This window comes from Phyllostomus hastatus, unplaced genomic scaffold, assembly GCF_019186645.2.
Source record: "Phyllostomus hastatus isolate PE091 unplaced genomic scaffold, TTU_PhHast_1.1 phas_scaffold_28, whole genome shotgun sequence".
Taxonomy (NCBI): domain Eukaryota; kingdom Metazoa; phylum Chordata; class Mammalia; order Chiroptera; family Phyllostomidae; genus Phyllostomus; species Phyllostomus hastatus.
Genome location: NW_025334022.1, coordinates 9363726 through 9389145, shown reverse-complemented (window position 1 = coordinate 9389145; position 25420 = coordinate 9363726). Strand labels below are relative to the sequence as shown.

Below are 25420 nucleotides of genomic sequence, written 5' to 3'. Positions count from 1 at the left end.
GAACACTTGGTAGGTGTTCAGTAACCAGAAAATCCAACTGCCTACCAAAGAGTTCTACCTAGCTACATCATAGGTACTTAAAAATCAACATTTCAACATTAAAGTCATCTCTCCCTCCTACCTACTCTATACACTTATAAACTTTTTCCTGATCAACCGAGTGTCAACCAGTCTTCCAGGCCAAAAACCTCAGAGAAATCCTAACTCTTCTCTCTCTTTCATCCTCCAAACAAATTCTTTTGATTCTACTTCCAAAATACATTTCCAATTTGTCTATTTATCTTCATTCCCACTACCTGTCTAGTCCAAGCCACCTTCATCTCTCATCTGGAGCACTGCCAACAACTTTCTATCTTCTTCTCTTGTTCCCTGCAATCTATTATCCACAGAGAAGCCATAACGATGTCCAAATTTCAAATCTGATTATATATTACTCCATTATTAAACCTTGATTCTATTATTGCTTGCTTCTGGATAAAGTCCAAATTCCCTAGCTTTTCCCAAAGGACTCTCAAGAAGTGCCCCCTGTGGACCTCTAGAACTTTATCTCTTGTGCTCTGGGTAGCATCCAACCATGCTGTGTTTATAGAGCCCATAGTGCTTGTTTTCCAGCATTTTCAGTTTCATGCCTTAACACTTTTCCTTGCACTTCTCTATGCCTAAAAAGGCTAACCTCTCAAACTTGGAACAGGTATAAACTCTGTAAAGCTTTTCCTTATTTCCCAGCCTGGGTTGGATTCCTCTTCTCTATACCCACTACTGTCCTATGCATACCTCTATCAGAGGTATAGTGTATATTTACACTATATACATATAGCACTCTATACTGTAATCATCAGTTTGCTTGTTTGTTTCATCAAAGTTACTCTTGAGCTTTTGGAGAGCAGAGTTGATGTCTTAATTGTTTTTTTTTTTACCCCAATGCTTAGCCCATCACTGGTATACAGATGTGCAATAAATATTTGTTTGAGAAAAGAATGAATGAAGTTAACAAATACCTCTCCAGATGTAAGATCTCTTTTCTTTTGAACACATTGCTTCTCCATAGTACACATTGCTTCTCCAAGGTTGATTGTCATGCAGGTAACATTGAATTTTGAAAGCTCTTCATAACAAATTCAAACAATTTTTGGAATTGTACCATTTCTGAGAGGTGGTTGATCCTACCATTTTCTTTTCCCACAGCTAATTTTTATCTTAGATGTTTAAATCATCAGTAGTTAGGAGTTCCATATTATTGGTCCCATACACCTGTCCCCTTGAGCTCTAAAGTCCCTTTCAACACCTAGGGTTCATGTTCCACAGAATTGCCCATTTATTTGAAATCTAGGTGCTTTTTGGTTAGGATGTTAACTTTCCACTAGGTTTCTTTCAAGCTATAAAAGTATCAAGTGCAGAATTGTCCCATGTTTACTCTTTGGGAATAATATTAAGTAAATGTCAGGCCAGGACTTAGGGGAGTGATTGGCTGGTCAGGAATTTAACAAATGTTTGGCTGGATAGAGTAACTTATGTTTCTTTGAACTGAAAAAGTGTCTAAAGCTGAATATTCTGAACATTATTGTCTCTGATTATTACCTCAAAGTAACAACTTGATTATTTCAAAAGTATCAGACCCTGAACCTGCTTAATAATAGTATTTAAAGATAGAATTTTTACATTCTGCTTAACACTATTTTAAGTACTTCACATGTGTAACTCATTTAATCATTTGAATAACTCTAAGAGGTAGGTAAAATGGGTACATTTTACAGATGATAAAGAAAGTGAGGCACAGAGAAGTAATTTCCCCAAGGTCAAAAATTATCTGACACCAGGTATATTAATTCATTTAATCCAATGTGTAGTTATTGAGCACCTACTAAATGTAATAACCAACAGAGTGCATAAAAGTTGACAACTTAAAGTAAGGAGAAATCATAATGCAATATGAGGGGGCGCCCCCCCAAAACCGGAATAATTTCTGGAGGGCAGGTCCTTTGTAGTACAGACTTCCCACACTAGGTGAATGTTCTAGGAACCCATTTGTATCAGTGTAATAGATGGTGTTGTGAGAGGCTGTGTTCAGCTTTAGTGAATTTTTTTTTGAAGATTTACAGGAGTACCAGCCCACGTGGTGTTCAACATTCAGCAGTTTTTGACCAAAAAACAGCATGAGCTCTGTGCCTCACCATTTGTATACACCCCATCTTGCCCCAAATGATTTTTATTTTGTTTCCCTGGATGAAAAAAGTCCTCAAAGGGAAACATTTTGCTAATAAGAAAGAGTCGAAAGAAAAAACAGCAGAAGCACTAAAAGGTATTAAAACCAAGTTCAAAAGCTTTTTTGAGCAGTGAGAGAAAACGTCTCAATAAGTGTACTCCATCAAATGGAGAGTACTTTGAAGGTGACTGAAGGTTAAACATGTAAGAATAAATACACAATTTTTATAAATAAATTCTGGTGTTTTAAAGATTTTATTTATTTATTTTTAGAGAGAGGGGAAGGGAAGAAGAAAGAGGGAAAAAACATCAATGTGTGATCGTCTCCCATATGATCCCCACTGGGGACCTGGCCCACAACCCAGATATGTGCCCAGACTTGAAACAGAACGAGCAACCCCTTGGTTCTCAGGCCGGCACTCAATCCACTGAGCCACACCAGCCAGGGCTAAATTCTGGTTTTGTGGGTGTCCTCCATCATAGTGCCATGAATAAATTGCCAAGATGAGTCACGCTTCTTTTAGATAGTGAGAAATGGAAAAAAGATGATAGTACCTAAGGTCATGAATTGTGCAGACATATCCATTTGGATAACCTTGGTTCATAGAAGACAAAAAAAAGGCTTAGTTTTGACATGTGTGAAAACGTAATTCTTTTTTGAGGACTAAGATTACTTTTTGAGGTGGGCTCTGTTGCAGTATATTTAGTATGGGGTAAGGGTAAGAAAGGAATACACAGGTATGACGCTTGTTTGGAGGAGGAAAGGGGAACGGTTCATTTATTAAAAACAAAAAGTAAGTTGCTCTTCCTGCCCTGCCCCTCCCCCACTCAGAGACTCCATAAAGAGCTTGCCTCTAGCACCACCCACCTACTCAAATTCTTTTGACTACAACACAGACCCTCCAGATCTGTGCTTTTTAGTATTTACTTTCACTTTCTGGCACCGTAAGCCTGAAACTCACTTTAGGCAAATGTTAAGATACAAAAAATGTTTTTGAAATTCAAAACGGACTCTAATGTTACCAACGAATGAACTTTTTTATGTTCGCAGATTCTATAGTTCCTCACCTGTGCATTTTCCCTAAAACCACTGCACACACCTGGCCACAGCCTCAGATCCTACTCTAATGCCTGTCCATTCTGTTACCCTTTTAAGAGGCGGATCCCTTAGTTTCCTGCCCTCCTTCCCAGCCACCTCTACCCCCAGTTGGTTGGGCGGAGCTTCATGCCAAAGCTCCAGAGCCCTAAGCAGCCACAGCGAAGGGTACTGGAGCAGCGAAGAGCTGCATCTGAGGCAACGTCTGTACCAAAGCTACGTGCTTCGGGGCTTGAACCTAGCTGCTGCTGGCGCCAATCTCACCCCACCTCCTCCCCACCTGGCGAGCACCTAGTCCAGGCCGAAGTCTTGACTGGAGGAAGGAGGGCGCGTGTCATCGGCCTTAGAGAACCGCAGAGCGTGCGCCATGGGGCCACCGCCCTGGGCTGGGGTCTCCGATGGTTGTGGCTTTTCCCGATTGCTGATGTGGTGCTTCCTGCTGGCCCTGAGTCCTTGTGCCCCCGGCTCCCGAGTAGCAGAAGCTGTGTGGACAGCGTACCTCAACGTGTCCTGGCGGGCTCCGCACACCGGGGTGAACCGCACCGTGTGGGAACTGAGCGAGGAGGGCGTGTACGGCCAGGATTCGCCGCTCCAGCCTGTGGCCGGGGTTTTGGTACCGCCAGACGGGCCGGGGGCACTCAATGCTTGTAACCCGCAAACGAATTTCACGGTGCCCACGGTCCCAGGGGACTGGGGAAGCACAGTGCAAGTCTCTTGGCTGGCCCTCATCCAGCGCGGAGGGGGCTGCACCTTCGCAGACAAGATCCATCTGGCTTATGAGAGAGGGGCATCTGGAGCCGTCATCTTTAACTTCCCTGGGACCCGCAATGAGGTCATCCCAATGTCTCACCCGGGTGAGTGCAGCTACTAAACTGTCCCCTTTCCAAACCCCTTTCAAGGCCAGTTTCTCTTATTTTCCTCAGTGCTCTCCTCCTTCTATCCCCTTGTTCCAAAAGAAAATGAGTGCCCTTTCTGTTCCCACCAAGTGAAGCAGGATCTTTTCCTCCTGGAGATTAACCCTGAGCGTGGGGGAGGTTTGGGGGTTGGACGGAAAAATCCTTTAGAATTTGCCTCTGTGGTAAAAAAGTGTGGAGGCTGGCAACTCGAAAAAGAGTGTTGGGGAGCTTTGCATCGCCTTTTCCTGATGTTTCACAAGGGTGGCTTGCATTTGATTAATTGGTGGTGGGCACTGGCTTTGAAATGACTTGGTAGAATACTGTCTGGAAATCCTTTCCTCACTCTTTTCTGTTTAACAGCCTCAGGCCTGCAGCAGATTTTCCCCTCTGCTCTCCCTGTTATTCTCTCCATGTTTCCTAGTATCAGGTACAAGATTGTGTTACTGTGCCCTGTTAACTTCATTGCAGTTTATGTGGAAAATTTACTTAGCCCTTGGGCTCTTCTCCACCCAGGGATCTCAGGTTCCAAGTGATTGTTGGTATCCGTGCCTTCCTTTGCCTTTGAAAAATCTGATTTAGTGTTATTGCATGACAAAAGAGGTGATTAATGTTATTGGAAAAAAGAAGTTTGTGCATGAGGATATCAAAGGCCTAGACTTAGGAAACAGTAGGCCAAGTGGGTCTTAAATTTGTGGAGATGATGTGGGTTACTATTTTCCCCTATGCAATTATCCTTCCAGAAACCTTTCCCCTAATTGTGATTAGGTATACAGACTATATGTATAGTGATCCTAAGCCCCAGAGAACAAAGAATAAAATCCTGAATGAAAAGGAAGCGACATAATAGCAGTATATTGTAATTGTTGAGAGCTGGGCCTCAAGTCACGCCTTGGAATTCCAGATTCATTGCTTTCTAGTCCTGTGACCTTGGGCAACTTATCTGAAGCCTTTGAGTCTGGGTTCCCTCATCAATCAAATGGGAAAGAACTAAGAACTACTGGCATAGGTTTGCCTTGAGGATGAAATGAAATAATGCCTATAAAGAATTTAACACATCATCTTCCTCAGTCAAGTTTAGCTAATAGGATTAGCCATTTAGGAGTCACTGGAGAGATGAATCTACTTATTTAAGTACTTAGAGGGTTTTTTTTCCCCTAAAGCAGTGTGTTTAGTACTGCCTAGAGAGCACTTGCATTGAGTACCTGGGTGGCACAATGGAAAGAAGACTGAATTGGAAGTTGGGAGACTTAGCCTCTTCTTTGTATCTACTAGCTTTGTGACCTTGTACTTAGTTACTCACTAGTCAAATGATACTACAGAAGTAGGAGTTGGAGGCCGAATTGGCAGAGTGTAGAGACAAAAGTGATCTAGATGAACTCTAATATCCCTTCCAGCTCTAAAATTCTATGATTCAATATGATTTTATATTGATTAAAGGAAAAACTGTATCTCTCTTGGTTGTTAATTCACTGATTAGAATGAAATTACTTTTTCATTTAAAAAAATATTGACTTTATTGGGGTGACATTGGTTAATAAAATTATGTAGGTTTCAGGTGTGCAATTTTATAGTACATCATCTGTATAGTGTATTGTGTGTTCACCATGCTGAGCAAGTCTGCTTCTGTCACCATTTATCTCCCCATACCTTCTCTTACCCACCCCCCCCTCTTTCTTTCTGGTAATTACCATAAAGTTTGTTGTCTTTGTCTATAAGGGGTTTTTTTTCTGCTTACCTCCTTTTCAAAGGCTAATGAAAATGAAGAATAAGGACTTGGTAAATTTAAAAGTCCTTACATTTGCATTGGATACCTAAATGCAAAGGTTTGACTTTGTCTCCTCCAAATAAGACTCACCTGCATAAATGATTTGGAATTAAAGAATTCCCTTTAATTCGAGAGTCTCTATTTAGTCTGTTTTCATCCTACTTCTATTAAGGATATATGTTTAATATTTATCCGATAGTTTTGGGGAATAATAAAATTAATTTTTGCTGTGCTCTTGCTATGTGCCAGGCACTCTGTATACATTTTACTTATACTACATTGAAAGACAGTATGGTGTGCTAGGAAAAGCACAGGCATTGTAGTCAATGGGAATCAAATTCTGTATTTAGCATACAGCAACTTTGTTTCCTTAGTCAGATTATTTAACTTTTACTGAGTCTCAGTTTCCCCATCTATAAGATGGAAATAATATTTACATTGCTGCGATTGTTAAGGATCACATGTGGAAACTACTTAGCAGATAATAAACACTCAATTAAAGTTAGTTATGCTTACTAAGCTTTCCTTAAAGATGTAATGTATTAAAAATTTATATGCTAGGTTGAGGTTAACAACAAGATGCAGAAATTTAACATACAAATATATGATTATGCAACTGTCATTTTGAAGACATGAATACACTGAGAATCTAATCATGGCTGTTTACTTCAGGATACTATGTAGAAATAAAGCCCTAAATATTGATCAATTAATTAAACTATATTCCAAAAGGTATTTTGGTACTTTAAAAATTTATTATTATCTAAGATGATGACTATAGCAAAATTTACCATTAAACTAACTAGCTAAAAAAGCTGCCTAGTTATTGAGGTGTAGAATCACATTTCTCCCTTAAACTCCTGGAGAAACTACTTTTCAACATGGGGAAAATCACTTTGCATTTCATTCATGTGTGTTGTTGAACTTTTTTTTTTTGAAAGGGCTGTTTTCTTTGTTTTGCTCATTCCTGAGATAAATCCTAGGGTTCATTGTAATCTCTGGTCAAAAATTACCTCTCTTGGATCTTAGCTGCAGAGAGGTAGGACTGAAGTGTAAGTGTTGATTATCTCAATATATATTGCTATGAATTGCACAAGGGCCACCAAATGTGGAAAAGCTAATGCTGTCTTCTTTGTTCACAAAATCTCTTGTCACCCACTCGCTCAGGGGACTGTGCTTGAATTGTTTGGCCTTTCAGTTTGTGCTGAGCACCCATCCACACTATTACAGTACTTGACATATTACAGTACCTATTATAGCCCTATGACCATGAAGACCCATCTTTTCCACCTTACCAGAACTAACTGGTTTAGTTCTGGTTTAGAACTGTTTCAGAACAGTTACTTTAAAACTGTTGTTTATTAGAGAGAAATTCCACTGTATTAGAGCAACTGATTAGGAAAAATTAGGCTGTTTTTATGTATAGTGACATTTTACAAAAGGTAGTTAGTTGTAGCCTTGCATCAACCTATACAGTTTATTTCTGTATAGTAGTATTTCCTTGCAATGTATCCAGTGAATTTTGTTTCACTGTAAATGATAATTGTAAATGGTATATGTTTATTAACAGCTTGTCTTACAATCACTGAATATTTTTCAGTCAAGTTGATCCAGAAACCTGGAGGAAATTAAGAGATCATTTTGGTTTCAAAGTTTAATTACTATTCATATGTCTACTATAAAAATCAGATAAGAAGCAGCCAAAACAGACTAAGCACTAAAACCATCTAAAATGTAGGATTGTCACAATGAGACAAGGTACGCATGCATTTGTTATTGTTCTGCTTTTACCACACAGATGGTTCTGAACTTTGCATGCTATCTAATTGAGCATAGCCCACAGGTTCAAGTGATGTAGATGCTTTCTTGTACAATTTTCCTTGAGTCAACATGTGCAGCCATGAATTTATTGAAATACCCGTGGAGAGCTACAGCTGTCATAATCCATGACACATTTACAAGAACTTGAAACATATTCAAAGTTGACAGGAGAAGCATTATTGCTAAGGCCTGTAAGAAAGTGAATGAACTAAGTAGGTTAAGTTAATGATTGGGTAGAAAACAGTTGTTTCAATGCATTATTGGAAGGCAGTAAGAGCATATTAAAAGGCTGGGCTCTGTCACTATTCTTAAAATCTTAGCCCAGTTATTTTACTTCCCTAAGTCTCAGTTTTCTCCTGTGTAAGATGGGCATAATAATAAACTTGCCTTGTAAGGTTGCTGGAATTAAATGAGATAATACAGATAAAGTGTTGCGGACAGTGCCTAGCATAGATGAAACTACTATAATTTTTGCATCACAGTTAAGATAGTTAAATATATTTAGAAAATGCAAATTAAATCTTATGTTTGTAGTATACAACTTGGAAATTAATAGCCTAGAGTACTTCGAAGTCCACATTATGTGAAATCCTAAATTTAACTCTTTAGGAAGAGGGTGAATAGATTGCATTCCTTACAAGAAATTGATCTTTTGACACATTTGTGTTTGTCATTCTTTTCTCAAATAAATGCTTCTCCTTCAATCTCCTATCAATCTTCTATTCACAAAGGACTTGGGAGAGTATTTTACTCTGATATATCACCACCCAGTCCCTTCTCAGCCACTTGATATTTAGTTTTTATTCTGTTTTTTATTCCCCTAGGATGCTGACTTTGAAAATAACCTTTTTCAGTGGTGTAAGAAGTTCAAAAGAGGATGAGAAGAGATTGGATGTGATGATTTACCATAGTAAAATACCATTCTTAAATCTGTTTCCAGATACATCCTCTTTGGTATCTCTGCAGCACTATATTTGATACTGTAGACCAATCCTTCGAAACCCTCTCTCAAGCAGTCTCTTGCTTTTCTTGCCTGTCTTCTGTTTTATTTTTAGTATTTTATTAATTCATCCATTCACCTAACACATCTTCTTAACTGCATTCAAACCTAGGCCCTCAACATCACCCCTCCAATAAATAACTGCCACATCCAGTTGATTCTATCACTTTAAATCTTCTAACATATGGTACGTTTGCCTTTCTCTTGCACCTGTTATTATACTGCTTTCAATTCCTGTCTTCTCATAGGAACAAATGCTTAGCCTCCTAATTGGTCTCCCTGCCTCCAGTGGTTACTTTCCTCTAGTTCTTCTTCCACAGTGCCACTGGAATACAGCTCTCATCACATACATGCCATTGCTCAAAAGCCTATTACTTATAAATTTTAGACAACATTTCCCAAAAGACTCTTAATCTACTCCCAACCTACTTTTGAAGCTTTATATGCCTCTTCTCTCATGTTGATCCCTAAACTTTCTCTCGCCTTCCCCATTATCATTCATTTGCCTGTACTTCTACTTTTGCTTACATACCCTTTTCTTCTCAGCTCTGCTCATCAAAACATACCCATCCTTCAAAAACCAACACAAATTCCTCCTTATCTTTGAAGTATTTCTCAATTCCTTTTCCCTTTCCCACCATAGCCCACACAAAACACCAAAATAATACCTTTTCTTTGCTCCTTTAGCATTCTATCTCTTATACTACTTTCTGCATTTTGATGGTAGTTGTTTGTTTATATATTTTATCTTCCTACTAGATCATAATCATTTTAATGCTTATTAATTTTCATATTCCCCATGGGAATCTTTGTTCTGTGTGTACTCTGGAAATGCTTATGGAGTTGCCTTAAATACCCAAGAATGACAGAGGATCTTAAGATTCACTAGAAAAGTATCTAGTAGAAAGATTTAAATTCAATTCATTGAGGATTTATCAAGGGTCTATGGTATGCTATGTACTGTGCTTCTTATATGAATATACAAAATAATTAAGGAAAAGTAGGAGAAATAAGAGTGTACAAATACTTCAAGGTTGCAAGTTTCCTAATTTTTATGGCAATCACCATCATGGGCCAGTTTATGGGTTTCTAATGATAAAATGACTGAGATAACAAAGGAATGGTGACAATGGGTTTTTACATTCAACTTTTCCATTTTTGAGTATTTTAAAAGCTTGATTTATACCAGCATTCAATTTATGTCTCCAACTGCAATGCTTCCATTGAACATGTTGGTGAATGTGGGATTCTATAACATAGAAACAGGATGGAAGGAAGGGAGGGAGGAAGGGAGGGAGAGAGGGAGGGAGGGAGGGAGGGAGGGAAGGAAGGAAGGAAGGAAGGAAGGAAGGAAGGAAGGAAGGAAGGAAGGAAGGAAACATAGCTTGGTCATAGCTTAAAAATTGTTTTTCTAAGCACATAAAAAACCTTTCTGCCCCAGTCAATGGAATATATCTGTTATCTTATATAGAATGCTATATTTAATCTCTGTTTCCAGGCTTAGGGAGGAAATAGAGGAAAGTACCAAAGACATTTTCTAAGTTATTTTCTATTATAAAATTAAGTATGCTTTTTGCAGTAATCTTAGAAAATACAAAAAAGTTTAAAAATAAAAATAAAAACTGCATAATTTCACAAAGGTAGTACTATTGATATTCCTTCCTGTCTCTTTTTCCATGGATAAGTATAGCTTTGTAGCCTGCTTTTATCATAAATATTATTTTTTCATGAGTATTAATGTAATATTAAAAATACTTACAATTAAAAGAAAGACATTAAAATGCATAGACATAACCATTTTAGCATTCGGGATTGTTTTTGTTGTCATTTTCTTCTTCTTTTGTTATGCATATATATAATTTAAAGAATTATATAATGTATGTACAATTTTGAATTCTGCTCATTATTATAAGCATTTCCCCATCATAATTAAAATAGGAGGGTTATCTTATAATTTGAAGGTGGTGGTCTTTGGGGACAGATTGAGTGTCTCTTTTCTTCCTTCAAGTCAGAGAAAGAAAGTGCAAAAATGTTGACAAACAGTGGTGTGAATTGGAACATTTAAAACAAAAATATGCACTACAGAGCTTTATATAAAATTATACTTACCATAAATTTGATCTGATCTAACTTAAGGCCCCTATTGTGGCCTTGGTCTTTTGAAAGGTTTGATCACCATTTGTACTTTAGTTTATTTTCTCCCATAAAATCCTAGAGGTGGTATCTTTGTCACAAATAAAGTTTGCACCCAGTTTTTGCGTTGCTTTGTTAATTAACATCTCATTGACTAAAATCGCTTTTCTTTTTCATGATGGCCACTAAACTGTAAATTATTGTTGGGGTTTTCCCCAAAGCTTACTTGATAGGGTACCACAGGTACTGCCTAGGTATACATGCTTTTTTGTACATGTAAATTTAATTGAAGAATAAATACATACCAGGAAAGTACAGAAATCATTAGTGGATATTTCAGTAAATTATCACAAAGTGAACATACCTGTTTAATCAGCACTTAGATGAAGAAACAGAACAGCACCAGAACCCCACAAGACTACCTCATACCCCAAGATGAAGAATTTTTGAAGCAGCACAATTGTCTACCACTTGAGGGAATGATGTCTTGCAGCATGTGGTAGGAGCCTAGTCACCCATGGAAACAGTGTCCTTCACTGCACTGAAGCTAGTTAACTATAGTGATCATCAGTTACATACTGCATGCACTTTTGATGTGGTTACTAAGCTAGTACAGATTTGCCACATTTTGCTGTTAATACCCACTTTGGAGCCCTTTGAGAAAAGCAGGGGACAAGGGCTCTTTGTTGTTATTCCACTTCCTGATCCGTTTTTTTCTTTATTGGTACTGAGTATATCTTTGTATATATGGTGGTATATAGTTAGTTACTGCTTGAATTTATCCATAGACTTGCTACAATATTGATTTCTTTCAAAAAGAAAGTTTGACGATTCATGCCTAACTTGATGGAGGCTATTAGGTTCACAACCTAGTCAAGATTTACTTGGTTTTAATGCTTGAATGCTCAAGTTAGATATAAATCAGTGATTTTCAAAACCTCATCTAACCTTATTTATTTTGACCTTTTTTAAAAGATAATGGTACTAGAACTTACTTGTTGGTGTGTGTGTGTATGGTTGTCTCAAGATGTTAATCATTATCATTTTGTATAAAATGTTGAAGGAGCTTAGTTAAATGCTGCCTTCAACTAAAAAGTCTCAACTTTTAAAAAGAAAATACACCAAAATGTTACTCTTGGTTATTTCCAGTTGGTGGAATTATGGGTGATTATTTTTCTGTATTTTCTGACTTTCTATAATGAGTATCCTTTATACTTATAGTCAGAAAAGTAAGTTATTAAAATAGTATAGTATCCTATAGTATTGAAAAATCCTAAAGAAACAATAATAATGTGACTTTACCAGCAATAGGAACAAAGCATATTTGATAATAGAAATAATTTGCAGACTACTATGAGAATTTAAAGAATTGGTTTGGCCTTTTGAATATATCTAACACATATGATTGTAGCATGGCCCTTTTCTTATTAACACTATTTTCTTAGTATGTAAAATGAAACTTGAACACTGAAGAACTGCCCTTTCCTATTTTAACATGCAGCGTTTCTCTTCGCTTTACCCTTTGTAACACTATTTGTGTTTTTTTCCTTTTACACACATACTTCTCCCTCCTTAATATTTTTGTTTCCTTCCCATAAGAAACTTTCTTCCTCTCACCAGTGCTCTTCAATATTTATTCTTTTCTATACATTTAAGATTAGTGCTGAGTTTAACAACTTAGTATGAAGAAACCAATATATTGGCAGTTTTCACCCATGATACACTGGGTCCACCTGGTGACAACAGTTTTTTGTCATTCTAGAAAACAGGATGAAATTTTAGAATAAGGGCAGACAGGAATCATGATGTTCTTACTTTATACTTTATTAATGACAAGCAGAACATACAAGGTCAACCAAAATTGCAATCAAGACATCATTAAAATTGAATTACTTTTTAAAATTTTTACTGAATTTACTGAAGTGACATTGGTTAATAAAACTGTATAGATTAGAAGTTTACTTGTTTTTAAAATTAACATTTCCCTTGAAATGATATTCTGCTATACAGAACTTCACCATTTGATGGTTCACATACACAAAAAAAAAAACCTGTCTAATTCAATGGTAGCTTCTGTACGACTTTTCCTCTTGGGACATATTTTGTGACCCACTTTTCTGTCTCCTTCCTCTGACTTTCATAGCTTGATTAATTCTACTTTAGATAATCTCACATACACAAATACACACACACCTTCTTGGAGCCCCATCTTCCTTTTCAAAAAGTTTGAGCTTCCTTTTATGTGATTCTTCCTCTTTTGAACTGAAATTAAACATTATAACAAATCAGTGCTCTCAGTATCTAAGGACCCTAAGTATGTCCATAACTCACTCAGTATCCTCAAAAACCTTCCATCAACATGTAATCCTCCTGATTAAATTAAATGTATTTTTCTTATGTCCTTGTATTTACAATTAATTATAAATGCTTTTGTTTGTTTTGCTTTAGGTATTTCAGTGATACTGCTTTCTGAAAAGTTTTATTACAAATATAGATTAAATAATAATTTATAATTGCTTTGCAGTTTTTAGCCCTCAAAGCATTTCACATGCAATAATCTGTGGACTCATTTGGGAATGCAAACACCATTTAGCAACATTACAATGGGAAAATGTATTGTTTCTAATTGCAAACAACAATCCATTAGTGTTTCTGTTGTGGTTATTATTAATGATGATAGCCCCATTAAATATAGGTTAACACAGTTGACTGTTGAACAGCATGGGTTTGAATAGTGTGGATTCCACTTATATACAGATTTACAGATTTTCCACTTCTATATACAGATTTTCTTCAATCAACACAGTAGGCCCTCCATAGCCATGGGTTTCATATCAACCATGGATGGAAAACAATATTTTGTATTCACAGCTGGAATCTGTGGATGCTGAGGACCAACTGTTTACATTGTTCTATGTCATTTTATATAAGGGACTTGAGCATACTCATTTTATATAAGGGATGTCCTAAAACAACTTCCCAGCAGATACCAAGGGACAAGTGTAATTCAGTTTTGGGGAAGTCAAAATAACAAGGGACAAATGTAGTTAAGTTTGGGGGGGGGTCAAAATTGTATGTGGATTTTCAAGTGTGCTGGGAGGGGCAGGGTGTCAGCACCCTTAACCCACTTTGTTGAAGAGTCAACTGTATATTCTCCCCAGTCAGGCTTCTTTAGAGAGTTTTCTCTAGTTATTCATTTTCTTTGTAATGTTGATCAAAACTCTGCCTTACCTTTTCCATATGTTACTCCTTAAGGACTCTGCATTTTGTTTTCCTAACCTGTAATGAACTGAAAAGAAGTTGGCTTATTTTAATAGTTTGTCTAATGTTCCTAAAAGTTTTTTAAATTTTTTTATTGTTGTTCAAGTACAATTGTCTCCATTTTCCCCACCACTCCCCCCACCCCCAGCAATGCCCACTTCCCACCCTTGATCCTACCCCCATTTGGTTTTCTCCATGTGTCCTTTATAGATGTTTCTGAAAACCCTCCCCTCTTTTTCCCTCCATTATCCCCTCTGCTCCTCTCTGGTTACTGTCAGTTTGTTCTTAATTTCAATGTCTCTGGTTCTATTTTGCTTACTTGTTTGTTTTGTTGATTAGGTTCCACTTATAGGTGAGATCGTATGGTATTTGTCTTTCACTGCCTGCCTTATTTCACTTAGCATAATGCTGTCTAGTTCCATCCATGTTGTCCCAAAAGGTAGGGGCTCCTTCTTTCTTTCTGCTGCATACTATTCCATTGTGTAAATGCACCATAGTTTTTTGATCCATTCATTTACTGGTGGGCACTTAGGTTACTTCCAGCACTTGGCTATTGGAAATTGTACTGCTGTGAACATTGGGGTGCATAAGTTGTTTTCCATTGGTGTTTATTAAAAGTTTTAAGAACACAGCTTTTATTTGTGTCTTGGTTAGCCATTAATAGATTTCCAAGTCTGCATATTTTTTCTCATTAGAGGATTTCAACAGTTATTTAAATTAAGGCTAGAAAAGTATGGGCATATTGAGTAAAATTTTCATTTATAGATCTGCAAACAACCTATATTTAACACATTTCCAAATACTTTGATTTGTAGGGCATTCATATTCCTGTTTTTTAATATATTTTATTGATTATGCTATTACAGCTATCCCATTTTTTTCTTCCCTTCATCCCCCTATACCCTGTACTCCGCTCCCACCACTATTCTCCAACCTTAGTTCATGTCCATGGGTCATACATATAAGTTCTTTGGCTTCTCCATTTCCCATACTATTCTTAACCTCCCCCTGTCTATTTTATACCTACTATTTATGCTACTTATTCACTGTACCTTGCCCCCTATTCTCCCTCCTCCCCTTTCACACTAATAAGCCTCCATGCAATCTCTATTTCTATGATTCTGTTCCTGTTCTAGTTGTTTGCTTAGTTTGTTTTTGTTTTTAGGTTTAGTTGTTGATAGCTGTGAGTTTGTTGTCATTTTACTGTTCACACTTTTGATCTTCTTCTTCTTCTTACATAAGTCCCCTTTACATTCCATATAATAAGGGCTTGGTGATGATGAACTCCTTTAACTCGACCTTATCTGGCAAGCACTTTATCTGCCTTTGCATTCTAAATGATAGCTTTGCTGGTTAGAGTAATCTTGGATATAGGTCCTTGCCTTTCATGATTTGGAATGTGTCTTTCCAGCCCTTTCTTGCCTGCAAGGTTTCTTTGGAGAAATCAGCCGGTAGGTTTATGAGAACTCCTTTGTAGGTAACTGTCTTCTTTTCTCTTACTACTGTGAAGATTCCTTCTTTTTAATCTTGGGTAATGTAATTATGATGTGCCTTAGTGTCTACTTTGTTGGATCTGCTTCTTTGGGACTCTCTGAGCTTTCTGGGCTTCCTGGAAGTCTATTTCCTTTGCCAGATTAGGGAAGTCCTTCATTATGTTTTCAAATAAGTTTTCAATGTCTTGCTCTTCATCTTCTCCTTCTGGTACCCCTATGATTTGGATATTGGAATATTTAAAGTTGTCCCAGAGGCCCTGGCGAGTGTGGCTCAGTGGATTGAGTGCCAGCCTGCGAACCAAAGCATCACCAGTTAGATTTCCAGTCAGGGTACATGCCTGGGTTGCAGGCCAGGTCCCCAGTAGGGGGCACACGAGAGGCAACCACACACTGATGTTTTTCTCCCTTTCTGCCTTCCTTCCCCTCTGTCTAAAATAAATAAATAAAATCTTTGAAAAAATACAAAAAACGAAAAAGTTGTCCCTTGTTTCTTCATTCTGTTCTAGTTGAATGTCTATTTCTTCCTCTGCTCCAAATAGTTGATTTGACTCCTGGTTTCCTTCCCATCACTATTGGTTCCCAGTACATTTTCCCTTATTTCACTGTTCATAGCCTTCACTTTTTCCTCTATTTTGTGACCATACTCAACCATTTCTGGGAGCATCCTGGTTACCAGTGTTTTGAACTCTACATCTGATAGGTTGGCTACCTCTTCATCATTTAGTTCAGTTTTTGGAGCTTTGATTTGTTCATTCATTTGAGCCATATTTTTTGTTTTGCTGCACCTGTTACATAATAAGGGGCAGAGCCTTAGGTATTCACCAGGGCGGGCAACCCACATCACTGTGTTGTGGTGCTGTATTTTGGGGAAGGGTCAGAGAGGGAATAAATGCTGCTTTCTCAGCCCTTGCCCTACTTTCAGTCACTTCCCCTGGTATCCACAAGCAAATTGGGGCCTTCTGTTCCTGATTCCGGAGTGTGTGGGCTTATGTACATTCTAGGACCCTGTAAGTCTCTCAACCAAACTCTCCTTTGAGGTTGGGAGTTTCTCCTGCTGCCTCAACCCACGCAGGTTTTTTTTTTTTTCAGTCAGAGGTTTCAAGGCTTTATTTACCCACACTGGAACCCTGGGTTGTGTGGTCTGTCTCACTCCCCGCTTTTTCCTCCCAGTTTATCTGCATACAAATATGGGACTGCCTGGTCTGCCAGCCACCTCACCAGGTCTACCAGCCATGCATCCTCTCCACCCCAGGTCTTCTCTCCCACACTTCCCATCTGCACCCCTCTACCAGTCTGGGTGAATGTTTCTTCTTGAACACCTTGGTTGTCATATGTCCATACAGTTAACTTTTCTGGCACTTCTCTGTTTTTTTTTTTTAATTTGTTGTTCTCTGTCTTTTGGTTTTGTGAGGAGGCAAAGTGTATCTACCTACATTTCCCTCTTGGCCGAAAGTCCTGCATTCATGTGCTTCTTTTCCAGCAACATCATTTCATTTTGGCAAAGAAACAGAATGTGTAAGAGAGACAGACACTGGCCAGTGGAGAAGCACCAGTCACCTCGATTGCATTAGCCTGCTCCGCTGCCCCACCACACTTTTTGCTACTTGTATCTAGTTGATGTCTTTTGGTTAAACTGGCAAACAAGACAAAGAAATTGACTTACTTGAGTAATGTAATTAAAGTCTAACAAATTATCCTTTGATGGTAAGGAAAGCTACATGATTGCTCTATTTTTATTTCAATCTGTTGTACCAAAGATGAATGTGTTCCATTTTAAATTGGAAGACCCCATATTACAGTGGGAGGATGGGTGTCCTTCAGTCACACTGCTTGGCTTGAATTCTAGCCCTACCAATGAATAAATATGTGATACTGGGCAAGTTGTTAATCTGGACTTTATTTATCTTATTCATAAAAAGTATAATTCCCATGTTCTGTGATACTGTAAATAAAACCTTTGACACAAAATGGACATTTTGTAAATGTTTTCTTAAACCTTTTGTTAACAATTTTTACTACTAAACATAATATTTCTCCTTTGGTAAGTATAACTGTTCACTGCCACATTTTAAAATCTATAATTGTTTTATATGTAGAAGTAGAAAAAATTCTGATATCCAAATTGCTGTTTTTCTGGGTAGTTTCCAAGAAATTCAGAGAGAAATCACATAATCAAAAAACTGAAACAACTATTTTGCCCTACTTTACTGTGTATCACCATTTTAAGCAGCAGCAAGACCTTAAAACAAAGATATTAAGATCTAACAATACAAATGGCTATGGAACTTTTGATGGCACAGTGGTTAAGAGAGGGGACTTAGGAATGAGATGGATTCTGACTTGAACTCAAAGTTGTCATGTACTAGCTCTGTAACCTTAGAAAAATTAACCTCTTTATTACTCAGTTTTTTAATCTGTAGAATAGGAAATGATAATTGTACTTACCTCATAGGGTTATTGCGAGGAATAAATTAAATAATATATAAAGCACGTAGTATACAGCCTGATTCATTAAAGGATAGCTCAACCACCTCCTCACCATCATCTATAGCTCTGTATTGGAGATTGGCAAAGCATGTCACAGTAGGGCTTCTCAGAGCCTTTGATATGCTAAAGAAACACTGTTTAACTTTGTTCAGTGCATTACTTTCTAAACTCATTAATCTATATAACCCCTTTTCTTTCAAAATACTTAATACCTGAAGTATAATTTAGAAAATGCTGATTTTCATGTGCTTAATAACTCCTCTCTCTGTCTGTCTTTATCTCTCATTTTATTGCACTGCACTCTTATGTTAACCATATCAAATTTTGTCAGTGTCAAAGAGTGACCAAACCAGTTATCTCACTATGATAAGGACAGAATGTTTTCAGTGTAATGACAAACACTATATTGATATGGTACTTTTTGTATCAGGTTAATGTGACTTCAAAGTATAGCTTCACAGGATAGGTTTATTCTACCTATTGACTTTCAGAAACAACTTACTATGAAAGGATAAAAACACATGAGGCAGATTTGTGTTTGTTTTTATAATTACTATATGGGCATTAGTGCAGAGGTTAGCTTTTATAATACATCACACAGGAGGAAATTTAATATTTTCAGTTGGTAGAATGTTCTTATTTATGAATTTTTATACTAAATGATACCAGAATTTCTTCAGAGGCATAGTAAGTTCTATTTTTCTCTAATTCAGACACCTAATAGAATACTAATTGGATTTCTGTGACTGTTGTACCCTTAGGTTCTTGTGGCCAGGTCAAAATAAATACCCTATCTCTAAACATAATACTCTTTCTAACTTTAACCTTAATGTGATCTCCAACCTAATTCCCCTATTGTAAAGCATACCTGAAGAAAATTCAAACAAAAAGAGATTTCAATTTCAACAAAAGTTTGAATACCCCTTTCTGACCAGCACTGTGTTGGATGTGGTAGGAGGAAAAGAGTGAGCAGGGAATAGCTCAGGATAAACAATGAAGTGGTCTTTTCCTTCCAGGGAGCTAATATTTTCAGGATCTACACCATTTTTTGACTAATAGTGATATTTTATCCTGGCACTCAAATATCAATTTAGGTAGGGCTTTTAGATGTACACAAAAATGGCCCTCTCTAGAGTTTGTCAGTATTTAAGGTACAGAGTGAATATCTGTCCCTTCCATTCATTCTCGTACTGGTTTTATCAGGTCTAAAAGGTGGGAGGGTAAAGTGGCAAGTGGTGGAGACCACATCCTAATTTCATTGTAAGTGTAGGCTATGGCTTGGTTTTGTGCTCATATTTTCCCCCTTTATATAGTAACAATTTATTCAGTGGAATTCTCTTTTCCAAGATTTCACATTGTTGGAAAACAGAACCAATTTATACAAGGAAAAATGGTACCTGGCCTTGGCCTGGCAAGCCCAAGAGCCTGGCAGGCTCTTGGGAGGCCCCAGAGCCTGCACATCCAGTGGACAGCTATAAGCACAGAGCACCACCTCCACAAATGACACAATCAAGGGGTGGACTCAGCAGGCACCAGAGCTCTGCTGAAATATGTCCTGCTTGTGGAGTGGGCCCCTGAACAGCTAGCTGATCCTACCTGGTGGTTAAAGATTGGTGGTCAGGGGTCAGTCAGTCCTTGCAGCTGATCTGGCTGAGTAAATCCCTCCCATTGACTGGCCAAGAGCAATCAAGGCTCAACTACAAGGGGAGAGTGTACACAGCCCATGTAGTGGGCACACCTGGAGTACTTGGCTTGGGTGATAGTGGAAGCTCTGTCAATGGACCCTACAGGACACCTACTATGTTAAGCCACTATACCAAACCAGGGAGACATGGCTCTACCTAATACATAGAAACAAATACAGGGTGGCTACCAAAAATAAGGATACAAAGAAACATGGTCCAAATGAAAGAACAGAACAAAACTCCGGGGAAAGAACTAAAGAAAATAGAGACATGCAATCTACTAGATGCAGAGTTCAAAAGAGTGGTTATAAGGATGCTCAGTGAACTTAGGGGAAGAGTAGATGAACTCATCAAGAACTTCAACAGTATAAAAGAGGACATAGAAACCATAAAAAAGAACCAGTCATAAATGAAAGATACATGAACTAAAATGAAGAACAATTTACAGGGAATCAATGGTAGAGCAAATAAAGCCAAGAATCAAACCACTGATTTGGAATATAAGAAGCAAAAACACTCAATCAGAACAGCAAAAAGAAAAAGAATCCAAAAGAATGAGGATAGTATAAGGAACCTCTGGGAAAACTTCAAGAATACCAACATTCAAATCATGGGGGTGCCAGAAGGAGAAGAGAGAGAGCAAGAAATTGAAAACCTATTTGAAAAGATAATGACAGAAAACTTCTCTAACTTGGTGAAGGAAATAGACATACAAGTCCAGTAATCACAGAGAGTCCCAAAAAAGATAATCCCAAAGAGGCCAACACCAAGGCACATTATAATTAAAATGCAAAATGTTAAAGACAATGAAAATCTTAAAAACAGCAAGAGAAAAGCAGCTAGTTGCCTACAAGGGAGCTCCCATCAGACTGTTAGCTGATTTTTTTTAAAGAAACTTTGCAGGTTAGAAGGGATTGGCAAGAAATATTCAGTGATATAAATCAAGGACCTACAATCTAGATTAGTCTATCCAGCAAAGCTATCATTTAGAGAAGCAACCCCCAACCTTTTTGGTACCAGCAACTGGTTTTCTGGAAGGCAATGTTTCCATGGACCAGGGTGGAGAGAATGGTTTTGGGATGGTTTAAGCACTACATTTATTTTTCACTTTATTTCTATTATTATACCCAAACTGGGACTGAGACAAGTGTGAAGTGTGGGAAAGATGCACAGAAGGAAGTGGTAAATAAAATAATGGGTGGGCCACGTGTGGACTAAGATAAATGTAGGATTCTGACTTAAAGCCTGCCACCAGATGCACCTGTACTATTGAAGTACATTCACTCATTTGCCACTATAAAGCCTGCCACAGATGCTGCTTGTCACTTGCCACTCACTGATGGGGTTTTGATAGGAGTCTGCAAGCAATTGATTTATTAAGGTCTCTGTGCAGTCAAACCTCTCTGCTAATGATGATCTGTATTTGCAGCCGCTCCCCAGCAGTAGCATCACTGCCTCAGCTCCACCTGAGATCATCAGGCATTAGATTTTAATAAGGTGTGTGTAGCCTCTATCATTTATGCACAATTTACAGTAGGCTTCATGCTCCTAGGAGGATGTAATTCTGCCACATATCTGACAGGAGACAGAGCTCAGGTGGTAATGCAAGCAATGGGGAGAAGCTGTAAATACTTATGAAGCTTCACTTGCTCACCCACTGCTTACCTCCTGCTGTGCAGCCTAGTTCCTAATGGGCCATGAACAGGTACTGTTCTGTGGTCCCAGGGGTTGGGGAAACCTTATTTAGAATCAAAGGACAACTAAAGAGCTTCCCAAATAAGGAAAAGCTAAAGGAGTTCATTTTAAAACCAATGGTATATGAAATGTTAAAGAGTCTTTATGAAGAAAAGAAAATTGAATTGGGTGCAGGATGGCAGAGGAGTGAGTGGAAGCCTCACTAACCTCCTCCCAGGCCCAATCTGGGATTACAACAAAATTGTGGAGAAATGACCTGGAGCAAGCAACTGAACAATAGTGAGAGAGAAGCCTCATAACCTCAGACAGAAGAATCAGCTTCAGCACAACCTGACAGTTAAGGAGTGTGGTGGAGACTCAAGAGGGCTGCCGGGGTGCCCACAGGTGGCAGTGCCAGACGGGTAATTAAGGAACTCACTGGATTCCTCTGAGAAGTGTTTGGTCTAAACCCTAAGTTGGGATTCACAGTCTAGAACACCAGAGCCCAAAAAGTACACAGAAAATATCCAGCATCAAAATGCAGCATGGTTGCTCCCTGACAGAGACAGACAGCTAGAGATGCAAACAGCCATTTAAAGGGCCAATGCATACATTTTCAGTTGCAGTCACTTACCCTGCACTCTGGGACAGGCAGGGGCAGAGTGGACTAGAGATGCCTGAAGAGCAACTGCTGATGGAAACTTTGGGGAACTGAGAGAGTAGATGCCAGGATCCCGATGCTAAGTAATTCCCCCTACTGCAGCAGCCATCCTTCTCAGGCAGATGAGTCACCTCTGAGTTTCAGCCGCCTGAGAGGAAACAATAGCCCTAAGCCTCAGGAGGGGATCTGCTCCACCCTGTGGTGCTTAAGCCTGACTGCTGAATGCAGAGTGACTAGATTAACAATTGAAGGAGACAGCCACATACAGTAGATCCCTGGAAGTCTCAAACAGGCTGCATAAGGTCAGACAGGGTCACCATCTGACATCACCAGAGGTGGATCCAGAAAGAAAAAACAGTGCTAAATACTAGAGGCTACCGAGACAAAATGCACTGTCATCGTCTTCATGATTTGCAATAGTTTCTTTCCTGCATTACTTTTAAACATTCATTTCTTCTTCATGAAGTTTGTACGTATTAAGTTACTGGATTTTATACTATACTTCAATTCACATATTTGCCCCTCCCTTCTCTTACTGCATTTTACCTTCTTCTTCTCATTATTTTCATTTTAAACTTTGATTTCTCTTTTGCTACAACTTGTTTCCATTCCTCACTCTTAGTATTTCTTCCCTGTCTAGCCTCTCAAAACTAATTTTCTTGCCAATGGTCATCTCACATTCTTTTTCCCACTCTTAAAATACCTACAGTATCTTTCCACCTTCAGCAGTATTTGCCCATTGGTTGTGGATAGGGTAGTTGTCCTTGCATTTTTTCAGTTTTATCTCTAGATCTTCACTAATTTTATATTTCAAATCTCAAATTTTACCAGTCCCCTCTCGTACTCTTTTGTCATCTCAAATTTTTATATTTGTCCTGTTTTTTTTTCTTTTTTTCTTTCATCCTTCCCTTTTATTTTTCTTTATTCTCCTTTTTTGTTTTATCTTTTTCTTTTCATCTCCAATTTTTATTTTTTTCTGTCTTAGCCTGGTTTTTATTCCTCACCTTTAATATTTGCTCTCCCTCTATGATTTCAAAATCACTTCCTATTCTTCTAGACATCTCTTAAGTTTTTCTTTTTTTTATTTTTCCCCTCTTATTCCCATCCCAACTATATAAATTTTAGCTCATTTCTTGTTGATAGTGCTGTGGTGCATCTTTCTGTCCAATTTGGCTCCATATTTTTATTTATTTACTTTTTTCCTTCATGTTTCTTTCTCTCTCTCACTTTATTTTTTATTATTTTTTAAATTTCTGTTTAAACCTAACACTATATGCTTCCCTTTTCATACCTCATTCCATCTTCTTCATTCCCTTTTTATTTATGATGTAAATTTCACTTTATCTCTTTACTTTGCTCCAACTCCTAACTTTTATTAATGTTTCTCCCTCTACCCTTTCAAAATCGTATTTCTTTCAGGAGGTCATCTCATATTCACTCCTTTGTCTTATAATAGTTGTAATATCTTTACATCTATATTAATACTGGTTCATTTGCTGGTAATAGTGGGATTGTGGGAGGGAGTTATTTTTTCAGTTGTGGGTTTGTTTGCTGGGCTTGGCGATTTTGTTCTGGCAGGACCTGTACAACAGCATACAAGATGTGGTGGGTGGAGTGACCCTCAGTCAAGTAGCTGGAGGGATGGACCCACCAAAGAATGACCCAACAACAATCAAAACCCAATTACATCCAGAAAGCCAACATAAATGGCATCCCAAGATCATCAAGTTCAGGAGATCAAGGAGACTGCACCACTGAATCTCATAGGACTCCTACCATGGATGTTCACACTACAAAGTCAGAGGGTCAAAACAGATCAACTGAAAAAGCAGAAACAAACAAGAAGAGTCTCCCAAATAATCTGAACACAAAGAAACAACCCCCAATCAAAAGGAAAGGAGGAATACTCAAAAGGAGTGCTAAATAAAATAGTGGTAAGCCAACTATAAGCTACTGAGTTCAAAACAATGGTTCAAAGCAAACTCAATGAGCTCAATGAGAATTACCAAAAACTACAGGAATGCTATGAGGAATTTACTTCAAAGTATATCAGCATGAAAAAAGATGTAGAAACTATCAACAAGAGCTGAGAGTAAATGAAGAATACAATTTCTGAATTGTAGAACACAGTAGAAGGAATTCAAAAGCAGGCTATGTGTACCATGGCAGATGTGTGTGAGTGGATAGAGCACTGTTGTGCAAACAAAGGGATCGCCAGTTTGGTTATAAGTGAATTGTGGGCCAGGTCCCCAGTAGGTGGCACTCTAGAGGCAGCCACACATTAATATTTCTCTGCCTGTCCTTCTCCCTGTCTTCCCCTCAGTCTAGAAATAAATAAAATATTTTAAGAAAAAGCAGGCTAGATGAAGCAGAGGATGGAATCAGCAAGCTGGAGGACAAGGTAGAAAAAAATTCCCAGAAGATCAAGAAAAGGAAAAAAGACTCAAAAAGAATGAAGAAGGGTTAAGGTAATTTCAAGATAATATGAAACCTAATAATATTCATATGATAGGGATACCAGAAGGAGTAGAGGAGCACAGAATAGAAAACCTGTTTGAAAAAGTAATGATGGAAAACTTCCCTAATCTGATGAGAGAAAAAGTCACACAAATCCAGGAAGCACAGAGGGTCACAATCAAGATGAACACAAAGAGGCCCGCCCCAAGACATATCATAGTAAAAATGGCAAAATTCAAATATAAAGAGAGCATCTTAAGGTAACAAGGGAGAAAAAGGGAGTAGCATACAAGGGACCTCTGATAAGGCTATCAGCTGTCTTCTCAACAGAAATACTACAAGCCACATGGGAATAGAAACAAATATTCCAAATAATAAAAAGCAAAGGCCTGCAACCAAGACTACTCTACCCAGCAAGGCTCTCATTTAAAATGGAAGGTGAATAAGGACTTGCCCAGACAAAAAAAAAAAAAAAAGGCTGAAAGAATACACCTCCACCAAACAAGCACTGCAAGAGAGGCTAAAGAAACTGCTTTAAGAAGATGAAGAAAAGATTGAGAGAAAGAAGAACACAGGCACAAAGTGGGGAAATGGCAATGAATAAGTACCTATCAATAATAACCTTAAATGTAAATGGATTAAATGTCCCAATTAAAAGACACAGGGTAGCTGAATGGATAAGCCAGGCAGTGAAAGACAAATACCTTATGATCTCACTTTTAACAGGAACCTAATCAACAAAATAAACAAACAAGCAAAATATAACAAAAGAAACTGAAATAGAGAATA

The 25420-nt window shown here is 38.0% G+C and overlaps 1 protein-coding gene across 3 annotated transcripts in view; it reads left to right on the top strand.

Moving 5' to 3' along the window:
* The window catches only part of RNF128 (ring finger protein 128), a 135619-nt gene that overhangs the window by 59236 nt on the left and 50963 nt on the right, over positions 1 to 25420 (top strand). For 2 of the 3 annotated variants that reach the window (XM_045817552.1, XM_045817550.1), the window contains exon 1: positions 3438 to 4152. The exons of the other annotated variant lie outside the window; for it this stretch is intronic. In XM_045817552.1, the coding sequence (XP_045673508.1) occupies positions 3666 to 4152 (487 nt within the window). In that variant the 5' untranslated portion in view covers positions 3438 to 3665. Of the gene's footprint in view, positions 1 to 3437; positions 4153 to 25420 lie in introns of those variants that run through there. 3 annotated transcript variants of the gene reach the window in all.